The sequence below is a fragment of the Gigantopelta aegis genome, chromosome 1 (genome assembly GCF_016097555.1).
Source record: "Gigantopelta aegis isolate Gae_Host chromosome 1, Gae_host_genome, whole genome shotgun sequence".
Classification (NCBI taxonomy): Eukaryota; Metazoa; Mollusca; class Gastropoda; order Neomphalida; family Peltospiridae; genus Gigantopelta; species Gigantopelta aegis.
Window position 1 is genome coordinate 46,413,184 of NC_054699.1, and position 13,553 is coordinate 46,426,736.

Sequence of the window (13,553 nt, forward strand, 5' to 3'; positions counted from 1 at the left end):
ATACGATTTAAATCACTGTACCCGTGTCTTAACTTGGTATGGTTAAACCACTGTACCCGTGTCTTAACTTGGTATGGTTAAATCACTACACCCGTGTCTTAACTTGGTATGGTTAAATCACTGTACCCGTGTCTTAACTTGGTATGGTTAAACCACTGTACCCGTGTCTTAACTTGGTATGGTTAAATCACTACACCCGTGTCTTAACTTGGTATGGTTAAATCACTGTACCCGTGTCTTAACTTGGTATGGTTAAATCACTGTACCCGTGTCTTAACTTGGTATGGTTAAATCACTGTACCCGTGTCTTAACTTGGTATGGTTAAATCACTACACCCGTGTCTTAACTTGGTATGGTTAAATCACTACACCCGTGTCTTAACTTGGTATGGTTAAATCACTACACCCGTGTCTTAACTTGGTATGGTTAAATCACTACACCCGTGTCTTAACTTGGTATGGTTAAATCACTACACCCGTGTCTTAACTTGGTATGGTTAAATCACTACACCCGTGTCTTAACTTGGTATGGTTTCTCTCAAAACATGTAATGATGTTGATATTTTTATTATTATTATTATTCCCATTTTTATTGACATGATATCTACACAGATGTATACAGTACATATGATAAAAAGATCCACTTGAAATAAAAACGAAGTAGCTAAGGAGATATTTAGCTAAGATCAAATATATGTGACTGATAATCAAACATACGTGTATGAAAAATTCAAAAGGAGACTAAGGACACAATAAGTATCAAAAAGAAGAGAAGAAATACAATCTAGGTTTTAAATAAATTGTGACAAATTGACCAAAATTTGGTGAATTTATCATAGTTGCACGCGGAAAAAGCCACAGCTTTTGTAACATAATAGTACTCAGTCAACTCTTTTTGGATCCATTTCAAACTGGGTACATATGCATTAAAATGACTTTTAAATATTACGTGCATTGTAACGAGTACAATGGTATTAATGTGATCATTATTTCTGGTTTTAAAGCCAAAAATTAAATTTTCTTTATTAAATTTAATATTGCTACCTGTTTTTACATAAATCCAGTTCTAAATATCATTCCAAATTGAGTTGACTAAAGTGCATTCCCAAAATAAATCGATAATTGTACCAAGTTCTAAATTACAAAAAACTACACATCGGACAAGAAATATAACCAATTTTATATTAGAAGGTATTAACAGGAAGTATATTATGAATTATTTTAAACTGAAACCAGCGCAATTCACTACTATCAGTACAGTATAAAGGAATTATATATTTTTTTTTCCAATCAGAATCTGAAAAAGTACAATTAATTTTTTTTAAAATTGTATGTGATTTTGAAAACGACGAATTTAGTAAAGTATTATAGTAATGTGTACTTCCTCTAACTGTTGTATTTAACTTTCTAATATTATATGGCAATATAGGAAACGGCAGTTTATTTTTCATTTACACAATTTAATATTTAGAGAATAACTAACGAGCTACGCGGAATTACGGATTATCTGTCCCGAGTGAATTAATGTTGTAAACCCGAGCCTCTGGCGAGGTTTTTACAGCATTAATTCACGAGTGACAGATAATCCGTAATTCCTCGTAGTGAGTTGGTTATTCTCTTTATTACCCATTGTCAATCTTTAACGATTTTAAAAGTATATTTACATTCTCGCTGCTGTAACAACTAACAAGCTCTACCAGCCATAACAATATATTCATACGCGCCGTTACCGATATAGTATCCACCAAAGAATAGTTCCAAAAAAACCCAGTCAAAATAATAAAATAAAAACATTTTTAAACATTTGTACATATATTTTGATTTTTTAATTCCGTAAATATTCGTATCGTAAAAAAATATTTGAAGTTCGTAGTAATAGTTTGACCAATGAATGGAATCATGAATGAACAAAAAGTAGTCCCGGCAGTATGTAATTGCCAATCAAATCTTGTCTTTTTAAAGCCAGCCAATCAGTGACTGTAGAAGCAATCTGCACACTGTGCAGAGATCGAAAAAATATTACCCCGTATATTTGAGCATTAATTACACCTTGATAAGTTAAAAAATTAGTATTGATATTAAAAACTAGTTTAAATTCATTATAAGTTGGCAATTGGCAATTGCAGGTGTTTCACCATATTAAATCAAGAATTCGTTCATCATTTTAAGTGCCTGTATGCTCAAATATATATATTCCGGCCTCGGTGGCGTCGTGGTAGGCCATCGGTCTACAGGCTGGTAGGTACTGGGTTCGGATCCCAGTCGAGGCATGGGATTTTTAATCCAGATACCGACTCCAAACCCTGAGTGAGTGCTCCGCAAGGCTCAATGGGTAGGTAAACCACTTGCACCGATCTGATTATAACTGGTTCAACAAAGGCCATGCCTCCTGACTGGGAAGCGCAAATAAAAGATCCCTTGCTGCCAATCGGAAGAGTAGCCCATGTAGTGGCGACAGCGGGTTTCCTCTCAAAATCTGTGTGGTCCTTAACCATATGTCTGCCATATAACCGAGTGTTGAGTGCGTATATATATATATAATATAATAATATATAATATATATATATATATATATATTCTCTCACCATAATCTGCATGTTACTCGCACCGGGTAACCTCCTCTTTTCGTTGTGTTTCCGGACAGCTGCCAATTTCTCGTAATAATAGAAAAATGCCTTTGGACCGGCCCGTTTAGAGCGTTGAAGTGTAGACGAATTGTCTTCCATTTCTCCATTGCTAAATGCCAGGATCCAAAGAGTTAGTAGAAAAACAGCACACTTCATGTTGATACACTACACTTTTTGACGTTAATCGCACTACCTAATGTTACATACAGCTGCAAAACACGACACTCAGACGTAATGAAGCTTCCGTCACTGTCACACCATGACCATATACGGACAAATCGAAAAACAAATAAAAAACAAAACATAACAGCCTAGCAACTCATCTCAAGTGTCAATCATCTTGATAAGGACATTTCAATAGGAACAAATGCTTCAATAGAATATCATAGTGCGCTGAAATGCAGCACTGGTTTTGTATGGTGGCATCCGTGCTCACGGAGTGTAGAGTATGTTAAATTGATAGATATCGACGTTATCTGATAGAACTCGCTTGCCAGAGGCTCGCATAATACAATTTTTATTCCTAATATATGATATTGACGATACCGAAAAACACTCTGGTAATAACCTCTATGTATGTTTTAAAGGGACACACCCTAGTTACGTTTATTTGTTAACCATTACGGCGTTGTTTTTCGCTATGAAACCCCATTTTTTCACAAATAAAATTGCACTTTACTTACATTTTATTATTTAGAATACACATTTCCATTCACCTGGAGTGCTTTTTGGTAATCCTGATGTTTGTAAAACCACGAAATGCATTTTTTGCATTTTTTCACAAAACGTGTTGTCGAGAAAAAACCGTTAAGCAAGCGAGGTCCAATCTATTTTTAGAGGGGATATTTCCATTTCAATGTCACAGACGTTGGTATATCACGTGACCGTTATCATTTTGGTTCGGTTTGTTTTCTCGTGCACGGTTCGCGCAATAAACATCCGATTTGTTGTTGTTCATTTGTGAGATTTTTCTTCACAGTTCGTGAACATTTTCAGTAACAATAAAGTTCAGACAAGTAAGTGTCTCAATACAAAACGTTACAAACCCTTAAACAAATAATTTGCTAAGTCTTACGATATAGGGGATATAGAGGCACTGATTTTCCGTTTCAGATTTTTCCCTTTTCCGTTTCATAATGTTACAAATTCCGGGTTTTTCCGTTTCAGTATTAAACAAATTCTGTTTTTGTTTCACACACACACACACACACACACACACACACACACACACACACACACACACACACACACACACACACACGCACGCACGCACACACACACACACACACACACACACACACACACACACCGCGCAATTAATTGCTGGTGTAAAATAAATATGCAATGAGGTAAAACATGTCAGTAGTTTGTATTTATTTTTGGTTTAAATTTAAACACGAATACGCCACGACACAGACTTCGGACATTTTCGGTTTTCTTTACAATATGATCGGGAAAATAATTACAAACGATCACACTATAAACCACTTCCCTTGTATAATTTATTTTGAACAAAGCCTGGCATACAATATGCAATTACTGCATTCCTTTGTGAGATCGGAAACATGGCAATGCCGCAAATGTTAAAAATTAATAAGCAAACATAACATATCTTTCACTTGAGTAAATATCGGACAATTTTAGCTCACAAGTTCGGTTTTTCCCGTTAAATCGCCGGGAATAAGTGAAGAAAACACGACTGGTAAAACGTCTAGATACTCTACATTTGGCGTAACATACAAAGGTACTAGTGTCGTAGCGTAGCACAGGCAGATGTCGGTGTCCATAGTTTCTAGTTCGAAAAATAATTTTTAATTAATCAAATGCGCTATTTAAAGTTAAATAATGTTTTGGAAAAAAATCGGGAATTCCGTTTCAGATAGGTATTTCCGCGATTCCGTCCGCGATTCCGGAAAATCAGTGTCTCTAGGGATAAGACCAGGACAGAACAGTTGGAACATGTCCAGGAGACGTGAAACGAACGCACCCCAAAGTCTGTGAAATTTGTCGTGACGTAGGCATTGTTGTGCATCTACCGGTGTTATCAGAATACTAACTTTCAAAATTATTTCAAGCAATTGGGACATGGGGATTCCCATGGTATTTATCGATATAAAACCTGCTTTTTCACTGATTTTATAAAAACGTGATCTAAGTGTGTTACAGGTTTGTAGATTAACCACATTATAATTTATTTTCGCTGGATGGAACTAGGGTGTGCGGCTTTAAGAATGAAAGAAATCGTGATTTACCCGCTTTCTGTCAATCAAAACCAAATATATATAAATTTTATAAATTATTTAACTCTTAAAAAAGCTGTCATTCTTAGAAAAGTTTTTTATATTTTGTAACTTAGTTATGAATACTTCCATACCCTCTGGGTGGATACACATTACATGGATAAAAACGGACAAGTTAACGTGTTTTATATTTTGTAACTTAGTTATGAATACTTCCATACCCTCTGGGTGGATACACATTACATGGATAAAAACGGACAAGTTAAAGTTTGTTTTGTTTAATGACAACACTTGAGGTCATTGATTTATTAATCATCGGCTAATGGATGTCAAACATTCGGTAATTTCGAGATATAGTCTTAGAGAGGAAACCCGCTACAGTGTTCTATTACTAGCAAGGAATCTTTTATATGCACCATCCCACAGACAGGATAGCACATACCACACCCTTTGGTATACCAGTCGTGGATAACTGACTGGAATAAGAAATAGCTCAATGGGCCCATTGACGGGGATCGATACCAGACTGACCGCGAATGAAGCGTGCGCTTTACTACGCTATTTCGTGAATTTTGTATGTAATCAAGAAAGGATAAATTACACGAAGTAATTGTTTATTTATGTGGGTATGGAGTTACCCGACTGTCATTTGTGTCGCCATTTGTATCGCCTGGGTAATTTCTGGTATGTAATTATGATATCTCATTGCCGCGCCAACGATTCGCCTCACTAGCGTAATAGTTAAGTCATTGTAACTACTCTTGAACGGGGGCGGGACGTAGCCCAGCGGTGAAGCGCACGCTTGGTACGCGGTCGGTTTGGGATCGTTCTTCGTCGGTGGGCCCATTGGACTCTTTCTCGTCTCAACTGCTATATCAAAGGCCGTGGTATGTGCTATCCTGTCTATGGGATGGTGCATATATAAGTAATACCTTGCTACTAATGGAAAAATGTAGGTTTCGTCTCCAAGACTGTAATTGTCAAAATTACCAAATCTTTAACATCCAGTAGCCGATAATTAATAAATCAATCTCTAGTGGTGTCGTTAAACAAAACAAACTAAACTAACTACTGTTGACAAGTACTTACCAGCCTTGAGTCGAATGGTAGTAAGGCGTTAGTGTAGTTGACATTTAAAGTAACACCCCATCATTAATGTTTAACGGTGAAGGGTAGTAAGGCGATAGTGTAGTTGCCATTTAAAGTAACACCCCCATCATTAATGTTTAACGGTGAAGTATCGGTTGTAAGGCGTTATTGTAGTTGGCATTTAAAGTAACACCCCCATCATTAATGTTTAACGGTGAAGTATCGGTTGTAAGGCGTTATTGTAGTTGGCATTTAAAGTAACACCCCCATCATTAATGTTTAACGGTGAAGTATAGGTAGTAAGGCGTTATTGTAGTTGACATTTAAAGTAACACCCCCCCCCCCCCCCCCCATCATTAATGTTTAACGGTGAAGTATCGGTTGTAAGGCGTTATTGTAGTTGACATTTAAAGTAACCCCCCCCCCCCACACCCCCCATCATTAATGTTTAACGGTGAAGTATCGGTTGCAAGGCGTTAGTGTAGTTGACATTTAAAGTAACACCCCCATCATTAATGTTTAACGGTGAAGTATCGGTTGTAAGGCGTTATTGTAGTTGACATTTAAAGTAACACCCCCATCATTAATGTTTAACCGTGAAATGTAGGTAGTAAGGCGTTATTGTAGTTGACATTTAAAGTAACCACCCCCACCCGCCCATCATTAATGTTTAACGGTGAAGTATCGGTTGTAAGGCTTTATTGTAGTTGACATTTAAAGTAACACCCCCATCATTAATGTTTAACGGTGAAGTATCGGTTGTAAGGCGTTATTGTAGTTGGCATTTAAAGTAACACCCCCATCATTAATGTTTAACGGTGAAGTATCGGTTGTAAGGCGTTATTGTAGTTGGCATTTAAAGTAACACCCCCATCATTAATGTTTAACGGTGAAGTATCGGTTGTAAGGCGTTAGTGTAGTTGACATTTAAAGTAACACCCCCATCATTAATTTTTAACCGTGAAGTATAGGTAGTAAGGCGTTATTGTAGTTGACATTTAAAGTAACACCCCCCCCCCTCCCCCCATCATTAATGTTTAGCAGTGAAGTATACAATGTACGTAGCAAGGCGTTATTGTAGTTGACATTTAAAGTAACCACCCCCATCCCCCCATCATTAATGTTTAACGGTGAAGTATCGGTTGTAAGGCGTTATTGTAGTTGACATTTAAAGTAACACCCCCATCATTAATGTTTAACAGTGAAGTATACAATGTAGGTAGTAAGGCGTTATTGTAGTTGACATTTAAAGTACCCCCCCCCCTCCCCCATCATTAATGTTTAACGGTGACGTATCGGTTGTAAGGCGGTATTGTAGTTGACATTTAAAGTAACACCCCCATCATTAATGTTTAACGGTGAAGTATCGGTTGTAAGGCGTTATTGTAGTTGACATTTAAAGTAACACCCCCATCATTAATGTTTAACAGTGAAGTATAGGTAGTAAGGCGTTAGTGTAGTTGACATTTAAAGTAACACCCCATCATTAATGTTATGTTAGGTACACACAAGAGTAAAGAGTACTCAAATATTTTGTCCAATGAAACAACAATGACATCAACAGGGTTCGAAATAGAAAGCAAAATATAGTCTGCTGTTATTTTGTAAGATAGCCAGTCAAAAGAGATATGTCCAGCTGTGAAACAAATATGGCCTACTTGAAAACAAAAGATACCACGGGGTGCGGTGAGGATTTGGTTTAGTGTGTGATAAATCATCACCTCTGACATTGATTTGTAAAGCATTGTGGAATTACGATGTAACAGGAAGGAAAGGAAATGTTTTATTTAACGATGCACTCAACACATTTTATTTACGGTTATATGGCGTCTGATATAGATTTTGAGAGAAGAAACCCGGTGTCGCCACTTCATGGGCTACTCTTTGATATACCAGTCTTGGAGTACCGGTTGGAGCGAGAAATAGCCCAATGGGTCCACCGACGGGGATCGATCCCAGAGATATAGCATAATCACGAGCTAAATAGCAGATGAGATAATCGTACACACATGTCTTTCTTGAAAAAAAAAAAAAAGTGCTCTAGTGGTGTGGTTAAACAAACTTCTTCGTCTTCTTGAAAAATGACCTGCGATTTATTGGTGGTTTTAACAGGTGACTTTCTATTTCACCTGCTAGGTCAAAAAAATAAATAATTTCGAGCCCTGATATGACTTGTCTTCTAAACCACGAAGGGCTGGACGTAGCTCAATGATACAGCGCTCGGCTGATGCGCGATCGATCTAAGATCGATTCCCGTCGGTGGGCCCATTGGGCTATTTCTCGTTCCAGCCAGTGCACCACAACTGGTGTATCAAAGGTCGTGGTATGTACTATCCTGTCTGTCTGTGGGATGGTGCATGTAAAAGATCCCTTGCTGATAATCGAAAAGTGTAGCCTATGAAGTGACGACTGCGGGTTTCCTCTCTCAGTATCTGCGTGGTCTTCAGCTATAAGTCCGACGCCATCAACCGTAAATGAATTGTGTTGAATGCGTCGTTAAATAAAACATTTCCTTCCTTCCTTCCTTCTAAACCACGACTCGGATCACAACGTGTGGAATCAAGGAAATGAACTTTACCCATCAATAGCACACAACATCAAAGAGGTCCTGTCCCTAGGGTGAGCCTGTCAGGCATATATGCCCATGTGTGCTTGGACATTCAGTGAATGTAAACACCTGTCGAATGCTTGATTGAGCAAGTCAAGTTTCAATAATGAGCATGTCGAGCATGTATACCCATGGGATATAAGCCCTTGTCTAATGCTTGATTGAGCAAGTCAGTCACTAACTGATGGCGACTAGATAATTATAGATTATGGTTTTTAAGTTCAGTACGGGTATCTGTGAAAACCTAGAACACGTTAACTGTCGTTTATTCCTACTAACCTCTCAACAATTACATAACACTCAAGGATGAGAGGACAGGCGCAAGTGTATTGGGAGGCTTTCGGGGGTCGAACCCCTCTCCGCTCAAACACATTTTAGTTCGCAAACAATAGTTAATCCCATCATTAAAGTCTGATACATTTTTGTGGTAAAAAAGTATTAAAAGAACAATATAGAGGGCGTTTTTGTTCTGTCTGGGGTTTTTTTTAGGAGGGGGGGGGGGGTGGGTGGGTGGGAGGGGGATAATTTCACTGCCATTGTTCCTGTAACTCCTTTAAATTCCATCTCATTTCTTCCCGATCTGGCAACTCCTCCTAACCTTCAACTTCTTTCCCTGTCCACCTCCACATCCCAGTCCTTGTCTGTCCAACCGCGACAGGTGCTTGTGTCTTGTGGCAATCCGTGCCACACACCTGCCATTCCCCATCAGCTTTTAGAGTGAGAGTATTCAGTAGTTACTTCTGGTATTGTTAAGAGGCACTTGTAACCACCTACTATGCTCCTATACTACCGGCGATCGCTAGTTAGTGCCGTGGGTCAGACCAGCTTTATCGGAAGCAAAGGACGAGGATGCCAAGTCGGTGCAGGGAAGTACACAGAGACTAAACCCGTAGAGGAAGTTGAGACAGGTAGGCGATGGTGTGGACAGTTCTGAAGACAGAGGTGGAGGAAACTGATAAAAGGATCGAAACAGATTGAAAATGTAGGAGAAATTGGAAAGGTGTTTTTTTATATTAAGATAATGAGAATGGTAGTCAGAGGGTGATAGATGAGAAAGATGAATGGAAGTGTGAGCTAGCTTTGATGGGATTTGAACCACTGGCGTCAGCTTGATTGTCCAGCATCGTATGCACTAGACCACGGAGATCACTTAGCAGGATAAACTCATTAAGACATTATAATATGAGTGGTTGTGGATAATGTTTGGTATACTTCCATCAGAGAACTGTTCAAGCACGCCTGTCGTGGGCACATCTTCTGACTTCGCCAGAGAGTTCTGTCTCTGATAGAGATTCACTATGAGCAGGTATTGCCAACAAGTTTTTCTTTACAAATCGTAAATACTTTTAAAATTTTATTTCCAAATTTGTTTACACATAAAGTAGTCTGTGAAATGCGTCAATTGATGTATTCTGTGTTAAAAGAGTCAATTCATTTGAAGTCTTCTGGTTACACTATGTGTGACAGATAATTCAAACTTACTTTATTAATTAAATATGATAAATAAATAAAATAATGTGCACTGGATATATATATATATATTCATCTTCTTGTAAAAATGCAGATAAGCAAACATTTAGTTTTTTTCAAATACACGTAAATCCCAGTCATCTTCTGGTATCTAAGTGAAGTGAGAATTTATGTCTTAGATATGTCCTGTGTAGTAGTTACCTGATCCTTTTAAGAGAGAATTCGTGTAGTTAGGGTTATTGGGGCAGGTCAGTGACGAGGGTGATGGTCGAGACGAATCTCGATTGATGGATAAGGTAACTATATTGTACCACGCCCCTACCATACGGGGGAGGGGGCAACTCTCTCTCTCTCTCCCCCCGTGCTGGAGCAAATCCTCAAATTCGGGCAAATGCGACAGAAATATTCGGGCAAAATGAGCAAAGCCTGAAACCTTTTCACCATGTTTTGTTTTAATAATTCTTTCCACAATATTACTTGTACTCCATGTAACAATGCGTATTGATTCGTCTGGCAGTAATGCTAATATGAAGATTCGGGCATTTTCGTTTAATTCGGACAAGACAAAAATCAGCCTGCCCCCCCCCCTCCACCCCCCCCCCAGAGACATGAGAGCCCCAACGCCATTACCACGCCTTCTGTCAGAATTACCAAATGTTTGACACCCATCAGTCGATGATTAATAAATCAATGTGCTCTAGTGATGTCGTTAAACAAAACAAACTTTCTTTGTACATTATTTTGTTGCTAGCCCACAAAAAGAATATAAAGATGTCAGTTTAATTATGTTTTAATAGCCATCTATAATCGGCGTAGACAATTGAAAGTGCTACAAAGGTAAAACAAAGACAAAAGAGAGAAAAAAAACCCAGAGAATAATTCAATAGCGTTGTACAATATGTTCACTTAGAGTGTTCGCTGGAATTTAAACACCAACCGTGTGGCGATCCTTCCTTTCAACAAGCTCAGCCGCCCTAACAATGTTAGCTTACAATTATTCCCATGTTTAAAAAGGGTTATAAAGATTATTTAAATAATTATAGAGGTATCACTCTCATGAGCCACCGGCCTCGGTGGCGTCGTGGTTAGGCCATCGGTCTACAGGCTGGTAGGTACTGGGTTCGGATCCCAGTCGACGCATGGGATTTTTAATCCAGATACCGACTCCAAACCCTGAGTGAGTGCTCCGCAAGGCTCAGTAGGTAGGTGTAAACCACTTGCACCGACCAGGGATCCATAACTGGTTCAACAAAGGCCATGGTCTGTGCTATCCTGCCTGTGGGAAGCGCAAATAAAAGATCCCTTGCTGCTAATCGGAAAGAGTAGCCTATGAAGTGGCGACAGCGGGTTTCCTCTCAAAATCTGTGTGGTCCTTAACCATATATCTGACGCCATATAACCGTAAATAAAATGTGTTGAGTGCGTTGTTAAATAAAACATTTCTTTCTTTTTCAAATACAGGGCTTTTTATGGGAAGAGAAATGTGTGAATCCAAGATTCCAAAATGGCTGCAGAAACAAAGAAATGACAAATGTATATGTTTAGCATCACCTAAAACAATAATTTTGAAACCAACTGCTAAGTGTTATCGGTAAACGAATACTTTTTTCTTAAACAGACCGTCTCTAGAATTGCTAGTTATGGGCCAAGTAGTTCAGGATGCCAAACTTGCTTTGATAAATGGACATATGCGCTCAAATCACAAGTAACTGGCGTTTCTATTTTTGTCATTTCCATTTTCTCTCTCTATAAAATTGATATATACTTTATCATTGTATTTGTATTTTTTATTATTATTGTTGTTTGTTTTTTGGGCGTTTTTTTACCAACATAATTTATATCACAAACTGTGTAATAGTGCGACGCCAACAGTATTCACCATAACAATCATAACGTGGCAATTACAAAGAAAGAAAGAAATGTTTTATTTAACGACGCACTCAACACATTTTATTTACGGTTATATGGCGTCAGACATATGGTTAAGGACCACACAGATTTTGAGAGGAAACCCGCTGTCGCCATTACATGGGCTACTCTTCCGATTAGCAGCAAGGGATCTTTTATTTGCGCTTCCCACAGGCAGGATAGCACAAACCATGGCCTTTGTTGAACCAGTTATGGATCACTGGTCGGTGCAAGTGGTTTACACCTACCCATTGAGCCTTGCGGAGCACTCACTCAGGGTTTGGAGTCGGTATCTCGATTAAAAATTCCATGCCTCGACTGGGATCCGAACCCAGTACCTACCAGCCTGTAGACCGATGGCCTGCCACGACGCCACCGAGGCCGGTTGGCAATTACAAGTGCACTAGTATACCATATATTCCCAGCATTCCAATAACGGCAAAACGATTACTGTACAACTAAAAGTACTTTATTTTTAAAATACACCACCCATTGATCAATGACCCAGTAATAAGATTTAACCAGTTTTGACCATAAACTAATTGTCAGTTCCCGCTTCCGGGTTTGAAACCAAACTACGCATCAGTGATCACATCGTGTTCACCAGTTCATCAATATTTAATCAATTATTGACATAGATAAGAGAAATATAGCTATAGTTACTAGTATCGGATCGATCGCCCTTTTATAAAATATAGGCACAATAATGGCTGAACACCAGTTTTGTGGAAATTGGCTTCACTCAAATATTTTATTAAATCAAACATTTAAGATAGGCCCAAGTTCTGTTTTAAATTTAATAATACACTCGTTCAGTATGTGTTACAGACCAAATGGTCGTGGCGACAAAATAGTCTGTATGTCGTTAGGACTTGGGCTTTTCCCAGCTTTCTGACGATCAATGGCGTTTACTATTTGTTCGCTAGAAATGGTAACGTCAAGCTCAGGAAATACATAATTTAATCAAGGATCATCATTGTCGTCATCCTTGACCTCATCGCCACTACTAAATACATTTTTTAAATGCATGAACAAATCCTCATCACCAATATCATTACTTGTTTTCAACTTGTTTTTCCTTTGAAGGTACTGTGGAATAATTTTGGGTTCGTCTTGCCTAAAAGTGAAAATTTATTTCCCTCGAACAGCTCATTCTGACATTGTTTTGCGATTCGAATTAAGTTTGTAATTTTGGCGTGCTTCAGACAATAATTGTCGATTGGCTTATGATTTGTGTTTATTAAAATGAGACAATGTTTTAAGATATTCGTTACGCTTTGTTGGACATTCGTTGTCAAACGATGGCTTATCCGACTTGATTGGCTTATTCACCCTTCGTGGAGTTAGAAAGAAAGGAAGGAAATGTTTTATTTAACGACGCACTCAACACATTTTATTTACGGTTATATGGCGTCAGATATATGGTTAAGGACCATACATATATTGAGAGAGGAATCCCGCTGTCGCCATTTCATGGGCTACTTTTTTTTTCGATTAGCAGCAAGGGATCTTTTATATGCACCACCCCACAGACAGGATAGCACATACCACGGCCTTTGATATACCAGTCGTGGTGCATTGGCTGGAACGAGATATATTCTAATAGGACCA

General features: G+C 38.4%; 1 protein-coding gene across 1 annotated transcript in view; it reads right to left on the reverse strand.

Annotated features, from left to right (window-relative positions):
• Positions 1-2,895, reverse strand: part of LOC121375981 (pathogenesis-related protein PRB1-2-like) — an 18,935-nt gene extending 16,040 nt beyond the window's left edge. Inside the window, exon 1 of the mRNA XM_041503732.1 lies at positions 2,586-2,895. Within this exon, the coding sequence (XP_041359666.1) occupies positions 2,586-2,783 (198 nt within the window). The 5' untranslated portion in view covers positions 2,784-2,895. The remainder of the gene's footprint in view (positions 1-2,585) is intronic.
• Between the last annotated feature and the right edge of the window lie 10,658 nt (positions 2,896-13,553).